This window comes from Falco punctatus (assembly GCF_963210335.1).
Source record: "Falco punctatus genome assembly, chromosome: 3".
Lineage (NCBI taxonomy): Eukaryota > Metazoa > Chordata > Aves > Falconiformes > Falconidae > Falco > Falco punctatus.
Window position 1 is genome coordinate 68198897 of NC_137582.1, and position 15363 is coordinate 68214259.

Below are 15363 nucleotides of genomic sequence, written 5' to 3' on the forward strand. Positions count from 1 at the left end.
AGATCTGCTTCTACCAATATTCTCACTGAAAAAAATCTGGGACTATGGGAGAAACAGGTGGTGATTTTATTCCCAAAGCACCAAACTAGATGTACACATAGATACTCAAAGTGAGAGTTTATAGTAGAAAGTAATTTTCAAGTCACTGGTTAAAATTTGACCAAAGAAATTCAACATAGCCTTCTTTCATCCTCAGGTAAGATATGCTCCCTTATAGTTATTTCTAAGTAGCAGGATAAGATCGGCCACATAACTAACTGAAAAGGGTAACAGATACAAACTGCTTGCATGTCAAAACCTATTTCTTCCCACAGTTAACTGAAGATTGCAGTGAAACTGCAGGCTTATGCTACTGCAAGATGTAATTTCTGTATAATGATGATGCTTAACTTGCTACATCATCTGTAATATCTCTAGAGGCAGCAAAGCTGAAAGGACATGACTGCTGAGCTACTTGTGTATGTCCAGAGGTGACATTCCTAGGGTGAAGTTGCTGATAAACCTTAGGCGCCATCCACGCTACACCATTCTTGATCTACTTAGAATACCTCTGCCTAAAGGAAGCACTTTCTACAGCCTCAAATTCACTTTAAATGCAAACTAGGAAAAGCATTGCCTGTAATATCAACAGGAGTTTTTTTTAAAACCTAATGAACAAGATTAACCAATTTCAGTGCAAATTACAGAATTCCTTTCAGTTGAAACTAACTCATTAAACGCCCTTACATGCTAACGTCCTCAAGGTTAAACAATTAGTATGTGATTTCTTCTACTGAATCAGTAAGCCGCCACAGAATTTAAGCTAAATGTTTTCACAAAAGGACCCTCTCTTTTCCCTCACTCCCTGTTTTACACCGTGAAAATTCTACTAGCAGAGACAAATCTCACATGCCTGTGTGACTTTTCTCATTGCCTATCACAAAGTTATGGGAGTGTAATGCAAAAATAAGCATTAGTGAAAGTGGCAGGGAAAAGTGCTGGTTTATGATTTATGTCCTTTACAGAATAGGTGGCTAGAAAGTTCAGCAAGTCCCTGTTGCCAGATTGCAGCTACCATACCAAGCATAAATTCATGCTTCGGTTCACATTTTCCTTACAAATGCCTGAAACCTGTTCTATAACCTGTCCAATTCTGTCAGCAGTTATCAGATGCTAGCAGTGTGACATATTCTGTATAAACTTTGCTGTTTTACAAAGTTATATTATACTGAAATCTTCTGTCTCTCGGTTGCTTTACACCACTTGACAGCTACTGTTGTTTTCATCAAGGACATAAGGAATTGCCTCACACTTTTGTAAGATACTCTGTTCCATACCTGCAAGAAGAGATCAAGATTTATTGTTGTCACCACATGAGCACACCATCAGCAGATAAATGAACAAAGGACATTCCCCTGATCCCCTCTGGATATCACTTGGATTAAGATAAGACAGAGATAGTTATCTGTTGTAAAGTAGTGTGAGAAGAAACAGGTAACACACAAAAGCAACAGGACAAAAAATAAGAAAAAAGAGGTAGAGGTCTGAAGCCTAAAGTACAGAACCTTTTTCAACCTTCAGCTGCAACCCTTGCATGTGCCATCATATACAGTGACCTTTTCTTGCAGTCTCCTGCTGCAGTTTCCAAGGACAAACAGCAAAGATCACTATTTGTTGGCTACAGTTGTATCAGCCTTACGTTGCATCTCCTGAGCCCTCAACAGTGGTCCACAGCACAGGAGACTGGTATCATCAGTAACAATTAAATCACAGGTCTAGTCCAAAACTCAGTAAATTGCTGCTCAGTAAATTGCTCATGGGTACATTTTGCATTCTGAGAAACATCTTGCAAATAAAAGAAATTCACCTCTCCATAAGGACCACAACAAACCAATGGGTTCCATGGGCCACCCACATAGACTTTCTGCTTCCACCCAAACTCTGCTTCTCTTTTGGGACTTGTCTCATGAGAGGCTCTTTGACAAGCTCTTTGTTCTGCCTTGTTGCAAGAAATTTCATGGACTCGAGGGGCTTAGATTTATCTCACCTGCCTCTATGCAACTTGGCAAGTTACATAGGGTTGAAATCCTGTTACTACAGTCTTAGGTTACCTTCATGGGAAAGGCAGACATACATTGGGGAAACCAAGAGAGGGGAGCATTCATTTTTCTTTAATACAGCAGAATTCTGTGCTGCTTTCCAGTTCAAGTCTTAAGCTGCTACATGGCAAACAGCAGTAGTGACCAGTGCCTGTAAGTTATCAGTTGTTGTTGCCGCCTCTATACCCCTTAGTAGTAAAGAAGTTCTTTGCTTCCTCATATGAACGTCTTTACAAGAAATACATAGAGCAGTAGAGGAAAGGAGACAGCAGGTAAGCATATGCAACACAGAATCATTCAATGAGAACAGGTAACAAAGACAGTCAGACTACCAACTATTTTGGTGCTTTGAGAAGCAGAGCCCTAAAAGTAGGAAAAAAAATGAATGCAAACAGGTGATCTTGCACAGATATCAGCTGCTGCCGTTGTGAAAATCCAAGTGAATTGTCATAGGCCATTCTCTATGAACAAGACTGTGCACAAGTTAGTGTGTGTTACTTCAGAAATATCACTTTGGAGTGAGGAAAAGAAATGAGATTGCTCCACACAGAAGCTGCCTGGAATACCAAATGCACAGCAAGGTTAGTAAAAGGTGGTGAGTGCTTCTATAGGGCTAGGAAAAAAAAATATCAGTAAGTGGAGTAAAATGAGAAAGTGCCCTGTCTGAAATTTGCAAACAAGCAAGAGCACAGAAGTGCACAAGACAGAAATCACAGGAAAAGAGCATGAGGGAGACAAGCACGCAAGGGAGAAAAGCCCGCGAGAGTGCTCAAGATACAAGTTGCATATGCCGAGAGACAGACACAAACACGACCAACCAAGAGAGCAAATGCACTCAAGAGGCAGCACAAGAGAGCATGCAGGTGCACAGGGGAGACCAGGAGAGCACACACAGGGGATACAGAGGGAGTGAGAGACAGAGAGAACACAAGAATGAGAGTGCCAGAGAGAACTGGGAGGAGAGATTAAAGGAAGATGGGGAGATTGAAGAGAGACGGAAACATCCAGTGTCTTAAAATCATCTCTGGGTCTTGAAATACAACTTTCCAAAACCTCAGTCCTTGAAAAATTATTTAAATTGCTGACTTAGAGGAGGCAACAAATTATTCACAGCTAGAAAGTGTATTATGATTATTTGGAGTAAGTAAGTTTTCACACACAGACATGCATGTACTCTCTACCTATGTAAGTATGTCTACACTATGAGAACATAATTTCATGAGAGCTTGGGAAAATTATTAACGAAGGACTAAAAGGGTAAATCAACTTGCATTATTCTTATCTCTGAAAGGGAAGAAATTATTTTTTCAGAGAAGAATCTCAGAGAAACAAGCAGCTACTACAATAGTCAAATCGTGTGCATTATTTTCAGTTGGATCAGGCAGTCATATGTTTGGGGCAGTCTGCTAATGTCCCAGAATTAGTTTCTACATAAATTCTGGCAAAACAAAACAAAACAAAACGGCAACAATCAAGACTGGTTTTGTGCTAAGACCCAAGTATTAGTTGGAAAAAGGTCATTTGCTTAAATCAGACTTTTAATAGGCAAAACTGTCAACACAAATCAGAAAACTTAAGTCTTCTTCCTCTTAGTGAATGTAATTCTGCCCAGTTTCACTGCTAAATAATGTATTTCAGCTCTCAGAGAGATATGACTTTATAAAGGACATATACACTGGAAATCCTTACTGAATTACTAGGAATAAACAAAGAACTGAGCTAAAGCACTGACTGAAACTCCAATTTTAATAAATCCTGGAATAAATGCCCCATGGAACACAAATATGGATGTGCGGTCTGACTTGCAGATGGGCCTCTCTCTGGACTTCAACATTTGCAGAATCTTTCTCTTTGCACTGAAACATTACTATACACAATTTCCACAAAATCACTGCAGGTGCAGAATGAGGGAACAAGGCACTGCAGAAGCATCTCAAAGTGCTCAGTGACAGCACATTAAAATTCCACATGTAAGTGTATTTCACAACTTAAATGGAAGGCCCCTAGTACAGTAAAGATCATGCTGTACTTGCAGTCATTGTGGGGAGCTGCAAGGAAAAAAAGCCTCTCTCAAACGCAATAAACTTTGTGGCACTGAGGGTTTTCCAGTTTTGTTTGCTGGCTATTGAGAATGAGGTAACGTATGAAGGCACTCACGAGTAATGGATAAATTTCTCAATTCTTGTTTTTGAGAAAGAACCTTCTGTTGTAGGCTGGTTTTTAATGGAACAGAGCTGCATGAAGCAACCCAAAGCTTTTCATATACAGTTCAACAACAGACAGGTTAACTAGCACTTCAGTTCTGAAGAGTATCCTAAAGCAACCAACATGTAGAGGTTTCCAGCTGCATAAACCTGGAATCCAGTATTTGAGCTTTGATCCTTCCAGAATACTGAGGAAACTGGGCATGAATACTTGTGCTCCACAAATTCCTACATAGATACAAAACCTAGTGAAAATTGAAGGCCAAAATAACTGCCTTCTCCTCATGCTCTGTACATATGAAAGTCTGTTTACATAAATTTATTTGTCAGAAACTATGACTTTGTCACTCCCCCCCATCCCCACCCCCCGAGTCCCACAACCTTGCGAGATTTGTTACACTATTCCAAACTCAAGCTTCACTTCCAGCAGTCTCAGACTGCTCGCATGCCTAATTTCCAATTAGCTGAACCAATCATTTCATATCAGATGAATCTGCAAAGTGTTGCAAATCTTTAATTTGGCTTGGGACTTTAAAAATATGTATATAATTTATTTCTTCAAGATACCATGGAGGGAGAAGTGAAGCAGAAAATGGATTGTTAACACTAGAATATCACCTGTTTAAGACACAACAGGAGGTAGGATTCAAACATAACTCTGGTGGTCCCAGAGCAAAACACAGATCATGTTCAGTAACTTGATGGCTTGTCCACACAAGTACATTTGTGACAGGATTTTTAAGAATGTATATAAGCTGTAAAACTGAAATGCTGAGATTAAAAAAAGAAGCAGGATGTCAGTTATTTCTACTACTTCCTAAAAAGTGTATTTCGAATTCAGCATTTACCGTAAGTCCTACAATATGTAAAAGCAGATGCAAAACTTGAAATAAAGAACTAATTGTAATATGCCATTACTTATTCATTAAATGTCTTTTCAGACAGTTACAATAGAGTAACATTAACATTACAAAGTTCTGTCTTTCCTCATGCACAAATATTTCAGTCTTGCATATCTACAACAGAATGAAAACTGAAATTTTAAGATCCTTATATGTGTGTAAAAATTAGAGCAAAACATGGTGAACATGTAGTATAATTACTATGATGGGGGCTTTTTTCCTTCAAAAACATCCTTTTACTTACCATATCATACAGGTAGCAAATTCGGAATAGAATTATTTAGTTTCAGAGTACCTTACCTCTCTCAAGGTTTTTGTTAAATGTTTTCCCTACATATACACAGACACCTCTCTTTGCACATTATAACAGAAAAATATATAAAGGGAAGTTATAAATCAAAGTTATAAAACAAATGAGATAATAATGAAAAAGAACTGCTAATAATCACAAATAAGAATACTGACTTTATTCATTATTTTCAGATTTTTCCAAACATTGAGTTTTCAGTATATTTCAAAATATGTATTTATCTTTACTCATTTCCAGATTTTTCTGAACATCAAGAGGTCTATTCCAGCATATTTGTAAAAATGTGGGGTTTATCTTTGGCGCAGAAGAAGTATGGATGATACTGAACTCTGATAAGCTAAAGCATTTACCTTAGCTTGAGGGGTTTAGTGGTGGTGGTTTTGTGTTTAATAGTTAAAATACTTTCCAATCCCTGCAGAATAAACTGATCTACGGTTTTTCAGTGAATAAACAGGACATTACCTAGCTATTACACATTTTTCCCTACCTTGCATTTTTTGGATAAGATTTCATCAAGACAGCTGATTTTAACTTTGTGCACGTCTGATTCAGGAGATTAAAAAAAAAATGTAACGTGCATTACAAGTTGCCTGTATGCAGAACAAAAGTAATTCTACCTACTAATACATGATCAGTATCTGACTTGTAAGTACGTTTTCCTTCAAAAGGTTAATTTCCCTTCAAAAGGAGATAAACAGCTTAAACCTAGAAAGAATAACTCCCATTTTACTCTTCTTCAGTGTGTTTAAAAGCCTTACAGTATTCAACTTTATTATATTTTTACAATGTAATAGCATTAATACAAAGTAGTATTACTCCTTTTTCACAAATACTTCAAAAGAGGCACAGCATGAGAAAGACTCCTAAATGGTTTAAAATTCGAACTAAGAACAGAATAAGCAAAGTTTTGACATTAAGTACACTAAATCTTTCCTCACCACACACAACTAACTAGTTACCCTTGTTGCCACTGCTTCCCATTCTGATTTATAGTGGAAGCATGAGACAGGAAACAGTGACAGGATTTAACTTTTTACATTAATGTCCTTCCAAGCCACTACAAACAGAAATTGAAACCCATCAACTACTTCTTATTTTAATTTCTCAAAACACTGTTTCATCTGTACAGTTCTAATGCACTTACATTTACACTGAGATTCGGTTATCACACCTTAGTGAGTAAGTGCATGTAGTAGTATGCCAGATAGGCAGAAGAACAAATGCTTTTACCTAAACTTCCTTCCAACTGTTTGAATGTGTTGGAACACCTCGTAAATACAAGTTTTTGTTTTATTTAAACAAAAGTTATTTTGTTTAAATAAAAACAAACATTTTTTGTTGCTAGACAGTCACTCACTAAGATATACAACTTGATCACTTGTCTAGATTCTTAATCTGAAACAGTATTAATCCATTTCAGCTCACGGTATCCTTATTACTATACATATATTGTTCTCAAGTACTCAATCACAAGCATCAGTTAGACATATAGCTGGGGGGGGGGGGGGGGGGGGGGGGGAGCCGTCCTATTCTCAAGAAGCAAGTATATGACAATGAGAACAGTTTCAATGAAATCAAGACCATACCTAAATATCTAATGGATGAATGCAAATCAAAACATGACCGCTAAACAGGGAGAGAGGCACCAGGCAGGGGAAAAATAAAATAAAATTTTGATGAGGCTATCCATCACACAACTGCATTCTGTATTCAGTCACGTGTCAAAAGCACAATGGAACAGAAGTGCTTTAGGAAAGCAGAACTGGTTCTTTAATAGCAATTACAAGAAAATGGGAAGAAAAGCCAAAACAACTAAAAGGCCAGTTTGAAAAAAAGCAACCAACTGTGATTACTAGCTTACACCACAAAGACTTCAGAAATACATAGCTGCTATTAGTTTCCCACTGAAGTAAGCCAACCGCAGTAAAGAGGAATGATTCCAGAGTAGCCGTGTTAAAGACAATTGTTCAGATGATAAAACACAGAAGCTTGTATCAATGGAAGATTACATTAATATTCTTGGGCACTTAATGAGTTGTTCATTGAAGACATTTTCCATTTACAAGTACCTCTTTCAAAAAAAAAAAAAATCAGTAACAGACTAGGGAAGCATTCAGGAACACAGCAAACATCTGTTAAAATGATGACAAATGACAAGATTAAATTTAGATGAAGTTCCATTAAAAAGATGATTCCTCCACTGTTGCAATAATCTTATAAAAACCCTTTCATTAAATCACTTTCATGCTGATTCCTTTTTAATGCAATTTAAACTCATTATGTTAAATGAGCACTCTTATTTGCAATAAGATAAACATAAATAGTGTTTTTATGCTTGCCTACCAGGTTAATCACCCTTTCAAAAATATTGGAGTTCTATCTGTTACAGAGTACTTATCCAAGTAAAGAGAGTAACCAACTCTTAACTTCTAAATGTATAAGTCGGTCCCTGAAGCACACACAAATAAAAGTACAATGTTTAACTTCTGTATTTTTTTCCACTTATAAATGCTAATACTCTCTCTCAGATAAATTTTCCTACTGCTTGGATAAATGATGCAATTACAACAAAGACATTGACCTGTCTTCAGTACGGAACACTAACAAAATCATTAAAAGCAGCTGTAAGAAATCCTGAGGCACTAAAAGAAAAATGTGATGTAAGGCTTAGTGTCACAACTAGTTGTGTATTTTGGTTATCAGATTTCAGCTGGTGACTCCATTTTTCCTGTTTGTTTTCACAATTGTCTTCTATAGAGCAAGAATTTTTTATCACAGATTGGGACATGCAACTCATCCTACCACCTTTTGCACCAGGTATATGAAAAGGGATTAGCTGAAGATTCTATCAAAGCACATAGTTTTTTGGAACAGATGACATTTTCTTTCATGAAAAGGGCCAGTGCAGGTACCTATTGTCAGCCTTTTTCTTTGTATAAGTGAGGATATACACTGAAACTCCACAAAGAAAAGAAGATGGGAGTTGAAGAAATGGAAGTTCCGAGTGAAGCCACATAGAACTTTCCAGGTTTGATCACAGAAGTGGTAACTACTGAATTTGCTTCTGCTGTGCAAGTCAAAAGCAACTGTAAACTGAAATTAAAGCAGTATACACATGGCATAATACTACAGCAGGTTTAGGCCTATCTAAAGAGGTAAAAATGAATCCTTAGTCTTTGTATCTTCTGAAAGGACAAGACTATGGTCCTGTTACTTCAGCAAAGATGTGCGAGAACAGCTCTACAACAGTTATGACCCTTCTGAAGATCTCAGAACCGCTGTGTGTTTGAGTCTGCTGCATTTACACATTCTTGTTTCATGAACAGCAGAAATAAGTTAGCAACAACCTGAGGAAACTGTATCACTTCTTAGGTTGACAGTGCTGCTAAAGACTTACCTTCTCCCTCACTGAGTTAGTAAACTTCCAGGCTACTAGATTTGTGTACTGGGGGTAGGGACAGCATGTTCTCTTGTTTCATTTCTAATGGCGACACCAGAACTTTCTATAAAACATTCAATTGTATAAAACAGTCAAATGCTTTAGAAATTGAAATTTCTTTTTAAAGAAAAGGAAGTACAACCAACCAACATTGGAAATGCAGCAAAAATTCAGCTAGAATGAGCAGGGACAGAACTTCTACAATTTTATGGCTGCTGAGTGCCCACTGACTGGCAGATTCAAAGCAGATCAAAGAACATACTTGCACATCTCAAAGGATCAAGGCAGCCAGAATAATTCTACATCTTCATTTACAGGCTTAGCAGTGAGGGCAACTAAGAGAACTTTGGGACTGAGCCACCACTTACGTCTAACTTCAAGCAAAATATAATCTTGCCTGGCCGCTTTTCTGTGCGGCAAGAATGTCAGCGCTTGTTGTTCTGGCACTCATCACACCCAGTCCACTTGATAAAACATTTATATTACTTCAAGGGATCCCAGTCACCATCAGCAGTGAATATAAAAGGAGACAAAATGCAGCCGATCATGCTTGTTACAGTGGCTAACCACCAAACCCAGAAATGTTTCCATTCCTTCATTAGGTAAGGTTATACAAGTTAAACTAGAACTGAATCAGCCTTGACTTTATTATCTTTGAAAGTTACATTAAGAAACAACCCTATCGCTGTAGTACAGATCTCCTACTGTATTTACTATACCGCAAGTGCTTACATATAAACATTGCTTGCATTAATCAATTAATGTACTTAAAGAACAGAGAGCAGTTATTTTTAAGGAAATCACTATCATAATAAAGTCACAGAGGTCAACAATATAGTTGTGCTTTTTTCTTAAGAGTAATGTGAAACTACACAAATTTGCTGTAGTTTGTAACATTGCTATGTGATGACACCGGTGTCCCAACATCATGTCATTTTATTATATTTTTTTATAGAGAGAGTAAAAGATTTGGTCCTAAAGTTACTTCAAGGAACCTGGAAGACCAGAGACATACACTCAATTTTTATATGAACGCTTATTGTTAAATATACAGTCTCAGATATGTATTGTTTCCAAAACAACAGAAAGACACCAGCTCAGCTGTGCTGGTAATTGGGACACTTATTCATAGGTCTATCAGACAGAAGGTTAGAACATGGGAAAACAGAACAAACAGGAGTTTAAAGAAATTTCATAATAGAAATGATGATATTTTCCAGCAAATGCCTTAATTACCATATTGTTCAGGTCTGCGACTTCCCCATCTACCTTTTAAATCCTCTACTAGCATATATTTAAGTGAAGTATTTATGCATTTAACAAAACCTGTCAAAACCTTTTATTTACCAATAACATTAACAAATCAGAAGGAAACGGCACACATGCTGTTTTAATACTAGGCATAAAAGTCAATGTTCTCAAAAACAACGTAGCTTGCATAAGGTAAGGTGTCTTCACAGTATGGCTCCCACAAGAGGCTATTTGTTAACCACAGTAAAGTAGTATCTATAAAGAAAGAGATTCCTAAAAATAATTTTAATATACCAGTACCAGAAACAGACTAACCATGTGATGTTCAACAGAAGAAAAAAACTCTCATTTATATCAAAACATCTCTTCAATCTCTCCAATGCCAAATAATTATACAATTGCACTTGTTACTGAAAAACTTGCAGAAACAGTCTTGCCCATTGGCATCAAATTTAAGCACAAAAAGTTTAGTGTGGGGTTTAGGTGTTGGTTGGTGGGGTTTTTTTAGAGCAAGGAAATCAGCGACCCAAGTCAGTCAGTAATTTGTTCCATACCAGTTATTTACCTTTTTGGTGCTTATATAAAGCACCAAATTGACTATAAAATACTCCTTGGTTTCTTCCAACCACACCAATTCAACACAGACTTTACCCTCTGAATCTGCATAGTCTATGGTATAGATATGACCCATGTAGTCAAAAAGGCTGGATGCCTTGGAAGACAGTTCCATGCAGACTGCGGCACTGAAACACCAGAAGGGCCTTCCAATTTCATCCAAGAGAGTAACATCCATCACACAGCAGTCCTACAAACACAAGCAGAACAGATTCCTTCTGTATGCTATGGCACAGTAAATAGATCTGTCCCTAATTTTAGGAGAAATATCAAGGGTTCAGAGAGCCATTTTTGGTATGAAGGTTAAAAACTCAAAATTCAATTGGTAGTGCTCCACTGATTACTACAAAGCAACAAATACTTACTACAACAAATACAGCTGGTTTCCTACAGACATCAAAAACTGTTCTACAGAACATAGCACTACCAATCTAAATCAGGCATTGTTTCTTCAGTTTTTTAAGCCTTTAACAGCTGTGTTTCTCTATTATTACTGACCTTACCATTCAAATTATGATAGTCCTTTCAATATGAGAGAAAGTTAAGTTTAAACTCCAGTGCTAAACTTGTATGAAAGCAGCAATGTTTGCAAAGATATTCAAAAAGACCACCCTCAAGGCAGTGTGCACACACAACAGTTACCCTTATATGCCAGCTGTGAATGAAAGTTGTACAGCACTTTTTGAATGGCTGCGAGCTTCAGTTTCCAAAAAGGTAATATTAATAGATCTTTCTACCTTCCAAATAAGTCTTCCTTTTAAAAATTCTTGAAAATATTTCTTTAGAACACTACACAATTACATCATTTTATAATGCTAAAGTCAGGATGCCAATTCTTGGGCACTTGCAAACTGGTGGTTTCATACAAGCCTTAAAAGCATATGGGCTGTTTGCTGTCATTAATATCAGCTGTTACCTATGCTCATGAGTTCTGAATCACTAAATGAATCATATTATCTTAATTATGCTGTATATGTGCATTACTTCCAGGAGTACACTATGCTCCAAAAGCATAAACAAACCAACATCACATATTTCATGCCAAAAAAATAATTTGAAATGCTTTATTTCACTGCACTACATAGTTGTACTTCTGTTGTTTTAACATTTCTTTCACTATTACTGTACTTCTGCCAAACAATGCAGAACAGATGGCACAAACATGAGGTAATGTGATACATAGAGTTTTCCTAAGTTTGTTACTGTAGTCTGTGATGAAAACACAAAATTCAAACCAAATCTGATTATCATTTAGTAACATATGAGCTATAAATTTACTTGAAACAAGAAAGAATTGCCATTTTCTGGTTTGACGTTTTGCATATCAAAGGCCAATTATGAAAAGTAAAGCAGGGTGGCCTAGAGCGTTGGGGTGCAGTTCCCATGTACTTCTAACTATCTGTACTTCAGCAATTAATTTTTAAAAAAAAAATACCCAGAAGTGCCAAAAAAAGTTTTGGGTTGTTTTGGTTTTTTTTTTCCTTAGAGTATTGGACAAAATTCAAATAAAATCAAGGCAGTGGCATGTTCTGCTGCTGTGGCTGATTTTATTTGGCCTTCACTTGCTTTAAGAGTTTGAGAGATTTATGTTAAAAGCCAAATTGAATTCTACCCAGAGCTATGTGTTGACACGTGCAATCTCTCACCACAAAACAAGGGTTTAAAATAAATAAATAAATAATTGACATTATTTATTTTTTCCTAGAAACAAATATTCACTATAACTTATGCTGTAAGCACATAGGACAGAGCTAAACTAAAGACTACAGCCATAGCTCTCTTCCCTCTGACAGTTAATTTCCCGGATTTTTTATTTGTTACTCATGATTATTTTCATGGAAGAAAAATCCTGCCAAGCAGCCATAAATCATATAGAATCATGGATTGGTTTGGACTGGAAGGGACCTTTAAAGATCATCTAGTCCATCCCTACCTTCCACTAGATTAGGTTGCTCACAGCTTCATCCAACCTGACCTTGAACATTTCCAGTGGTGGGGCATCCACAACTTCTCTGGGCAACATGTTCCAGTGCCTCACCACCCTCATGGTAAAAAACCAAAATTCTTCCTCATGTCCAATTTAAATGTACCCTCTTTCAGTTTGAAACTGTTGTGCCTTGTCTTGTCACTACAGGCCTTGGTAAAAAGTATCCCTCAGTCTTTCTTATAAACCCCCTTTATATATGGAAAGGCTGCAATAAGGTCTCCCTGGAGTCTTAATTTTCTGATAGCTGCCTAACTCAACAGCAAGATTTCCTACCTCCTATTGTATGCTTTTCACACAAATGAAGCATATTCTGTAATGATGTGCTAAGATCCCACTAACTTTAAGCATGCAAACAGTTCTAACAAAATTAATGGGATACACAATATAAGTCTAAAACTTTTCAGAAGCCTCAAAAAAGCAACTATTAGTCATTGTGGTTCTCAATGAACATTCATGGCAATTAATAAAGACACCAAACAACTGCCTCAATAACATTTTCTTGTTAGCTTGTATTCCTTATTACCCAACATATAATACTTTTAATAAAAGACATAAGGGAAGGATTTGTTGTTCTTTTGAAAACAAACACCCAACTCAAAAAAGCTTCGTACAGAAAAAAAAGGCAATGAGCAAACTTGTCACTATGCAAACAAGGAATTTGAAGAAAAAAAATTGCTATGAAAGGAAACTATAATCCAAGCTCAAGCGTAGTTGATGTTCCCAAAAGAAACTAGTAGATTACTAAGTTTTAAGATATATTTTATATTTCTCATTGCATAGGAAAGCTGACTGACAGTGCAAACTATACAACAAGTACATGAATGTCTATGAGCAAAACAGTATGTTACCACTCTGTATTCCACTCCACACTTATGCAGGATTAGCAGAAAAAACTAGTTTCATTATTTATTTTTTCCAAAGTAAGTGCCAAAATTGAAATCAAGTGTTGAACCAGATCATTTTTCAGTAGTGCTTAAGTTACATTTATCAGAATTTTTGGTACCTCTCAAATATTCATGTAGCTGATGTACATTTAAAAATATGTGCCTTCACCCTATTGCAAAATCTACAGAACCACTCTCAAACTTTAAAATAATTATTTTAGGAGTTTTACGTAAGAGAACAAGTGAGAATTCCTCTAAAACACAGTTAATCCAGCTGACCCATGTACATGACTCGAGCTAGGTGCTGATTGCATGAATGCAGACTGTAATTACTGCCTGTGCCCATTGACATTTTAATATTCTCCAAGAGTTTCTAACTTTCATTGCACACATATGCTACAACAAAACTGCACAGTATTTCCCCAGGAGTTCAAGACTTATTGTCTGTAGAAAATACAAAATCAAAAGCCCCCACAAACAGCACATCTGCACCAAATTTTTTGCCCAGCATTTCCAAACACTGCTGGTTTGTCACAGCATCTTTGCTAAGTAGAAAGCACTAGAGTCATCACACATGCATAATGGCTCTATCATGCAATCTAGACTCTAAGACAGAAAGGACAAAACTTTTTTTTCTCATAATTCACATCATATTTGCAACAAAAACATTTAAATTAGTATATTTAGGATGTATAAATATAATCCTATTTTGAGATAAGCATTTCTGGAAACAATATTTTGACTGACCTTTACATTGCCTTTAAATACATCTGTTTCCCAGGATAAGCCAAGTATCCCAATAAGAGGCAAGTGCTTCGTATTATCCTTGAAACTTATGACTGTGAGCCTCAAATATCCATTTGCAACGTCACCTGAAGATATTAATAATATATAACATTACTACAAATGAAACTAAGCCCAAGTACACTGTAAAGATGCTCCCTGCTTCTCTCCATGTCTTTAGTTTCCTTCCACTCTCCAATAAGGAACCTTGACAAAAGCTAGGTATCAAGCACATTATAGAGAATTTAAGTTGTAGTGCAGGACTTTGATTCTGTGATCCACAGTAGAAGCAGCAGCTAAAAAAAATTTGGTATATTTGAGTATAAAAATCTGAATTGCACCTAAAAGACTTAAGCAAGGATGCAGGACTAAATTTCACGTTCAATATTTGTTTCATGCCACCAGTGCCTCCATCACTGCCCACTCCCCAAAAGTCAAGCTCAGCACATAACACATGAAATAAATTATGAGATACCCACACACACACCCACATTGAGGTAACTCAATCTTACACAACAGGGTACAGGGATAACTGTCAGTCCTCCCCGAAAAGGATATCGCAGCATTTAAACTGACAAGCATTATTCCTTGATTTGAATCAAGTTTTTACGTTATGGATTTGTTAATTTTATAACTAGTTTACCAAAGCTCACTTTCATTTTTTTGACAGAATTATTAAGGTGGGGAGTGGGGGGGTGGGGTGTTTTGGTTTGGGGTTTGGGGGGGGGGGGGGGGGGGGGGGGGGTGTGGGGGAGGTTTGGGGTTGTTTGTTTGTTGGGGGGTGGGGGAGTGGGTGTTATCTTATTATTACACACAACCCTATATCTTTGGTATGTCTTCCTCTCCCCCCAGAAAAGATAAACATATTTTAATTGTTCCCTTTAGTTGTTCCTTTTTCCCTTACTATCAG

The 15363-nt window shown here is 36.8% G+C and overlaps 1 protein-coding gene across 5 annotated transcripts in view; it reads right to left on the reverse strand.

Moving 5' to 3' along the window:
- FBXO15 (F-box protein 15) overlaps nucleotides 1-15363 on the reverse strand; it is a 63740-nt gene that overhangs the window by 27012 nt on the left and 21365 nt on the right. For all 5 annotated transcript variants that reach the window (XM_080379229.1, XM_080379230.1, XM_080379227.1 and 2 more), the window contains 2 exons: nucleotides 14418-14542; nucleotides 1-10989 (listed from right to left, as the gene is read on the reverse strand). The exon at nucleotides 1-10989 is cut by the window's left edge and continues 27012 nt beyond it. In XM_080379229.1, the coding sequence (XP_080235355.1) occupies nucleotides 10720-10989; nucleotides 14418-14542 (395 nt within the window). In that variant the 3' untranslated portion in view covers nucleotides 1-10719. The remainder of the gene's footprint in view (nucleotides 10990-14417; nucleotides 14543-15363) is intronic.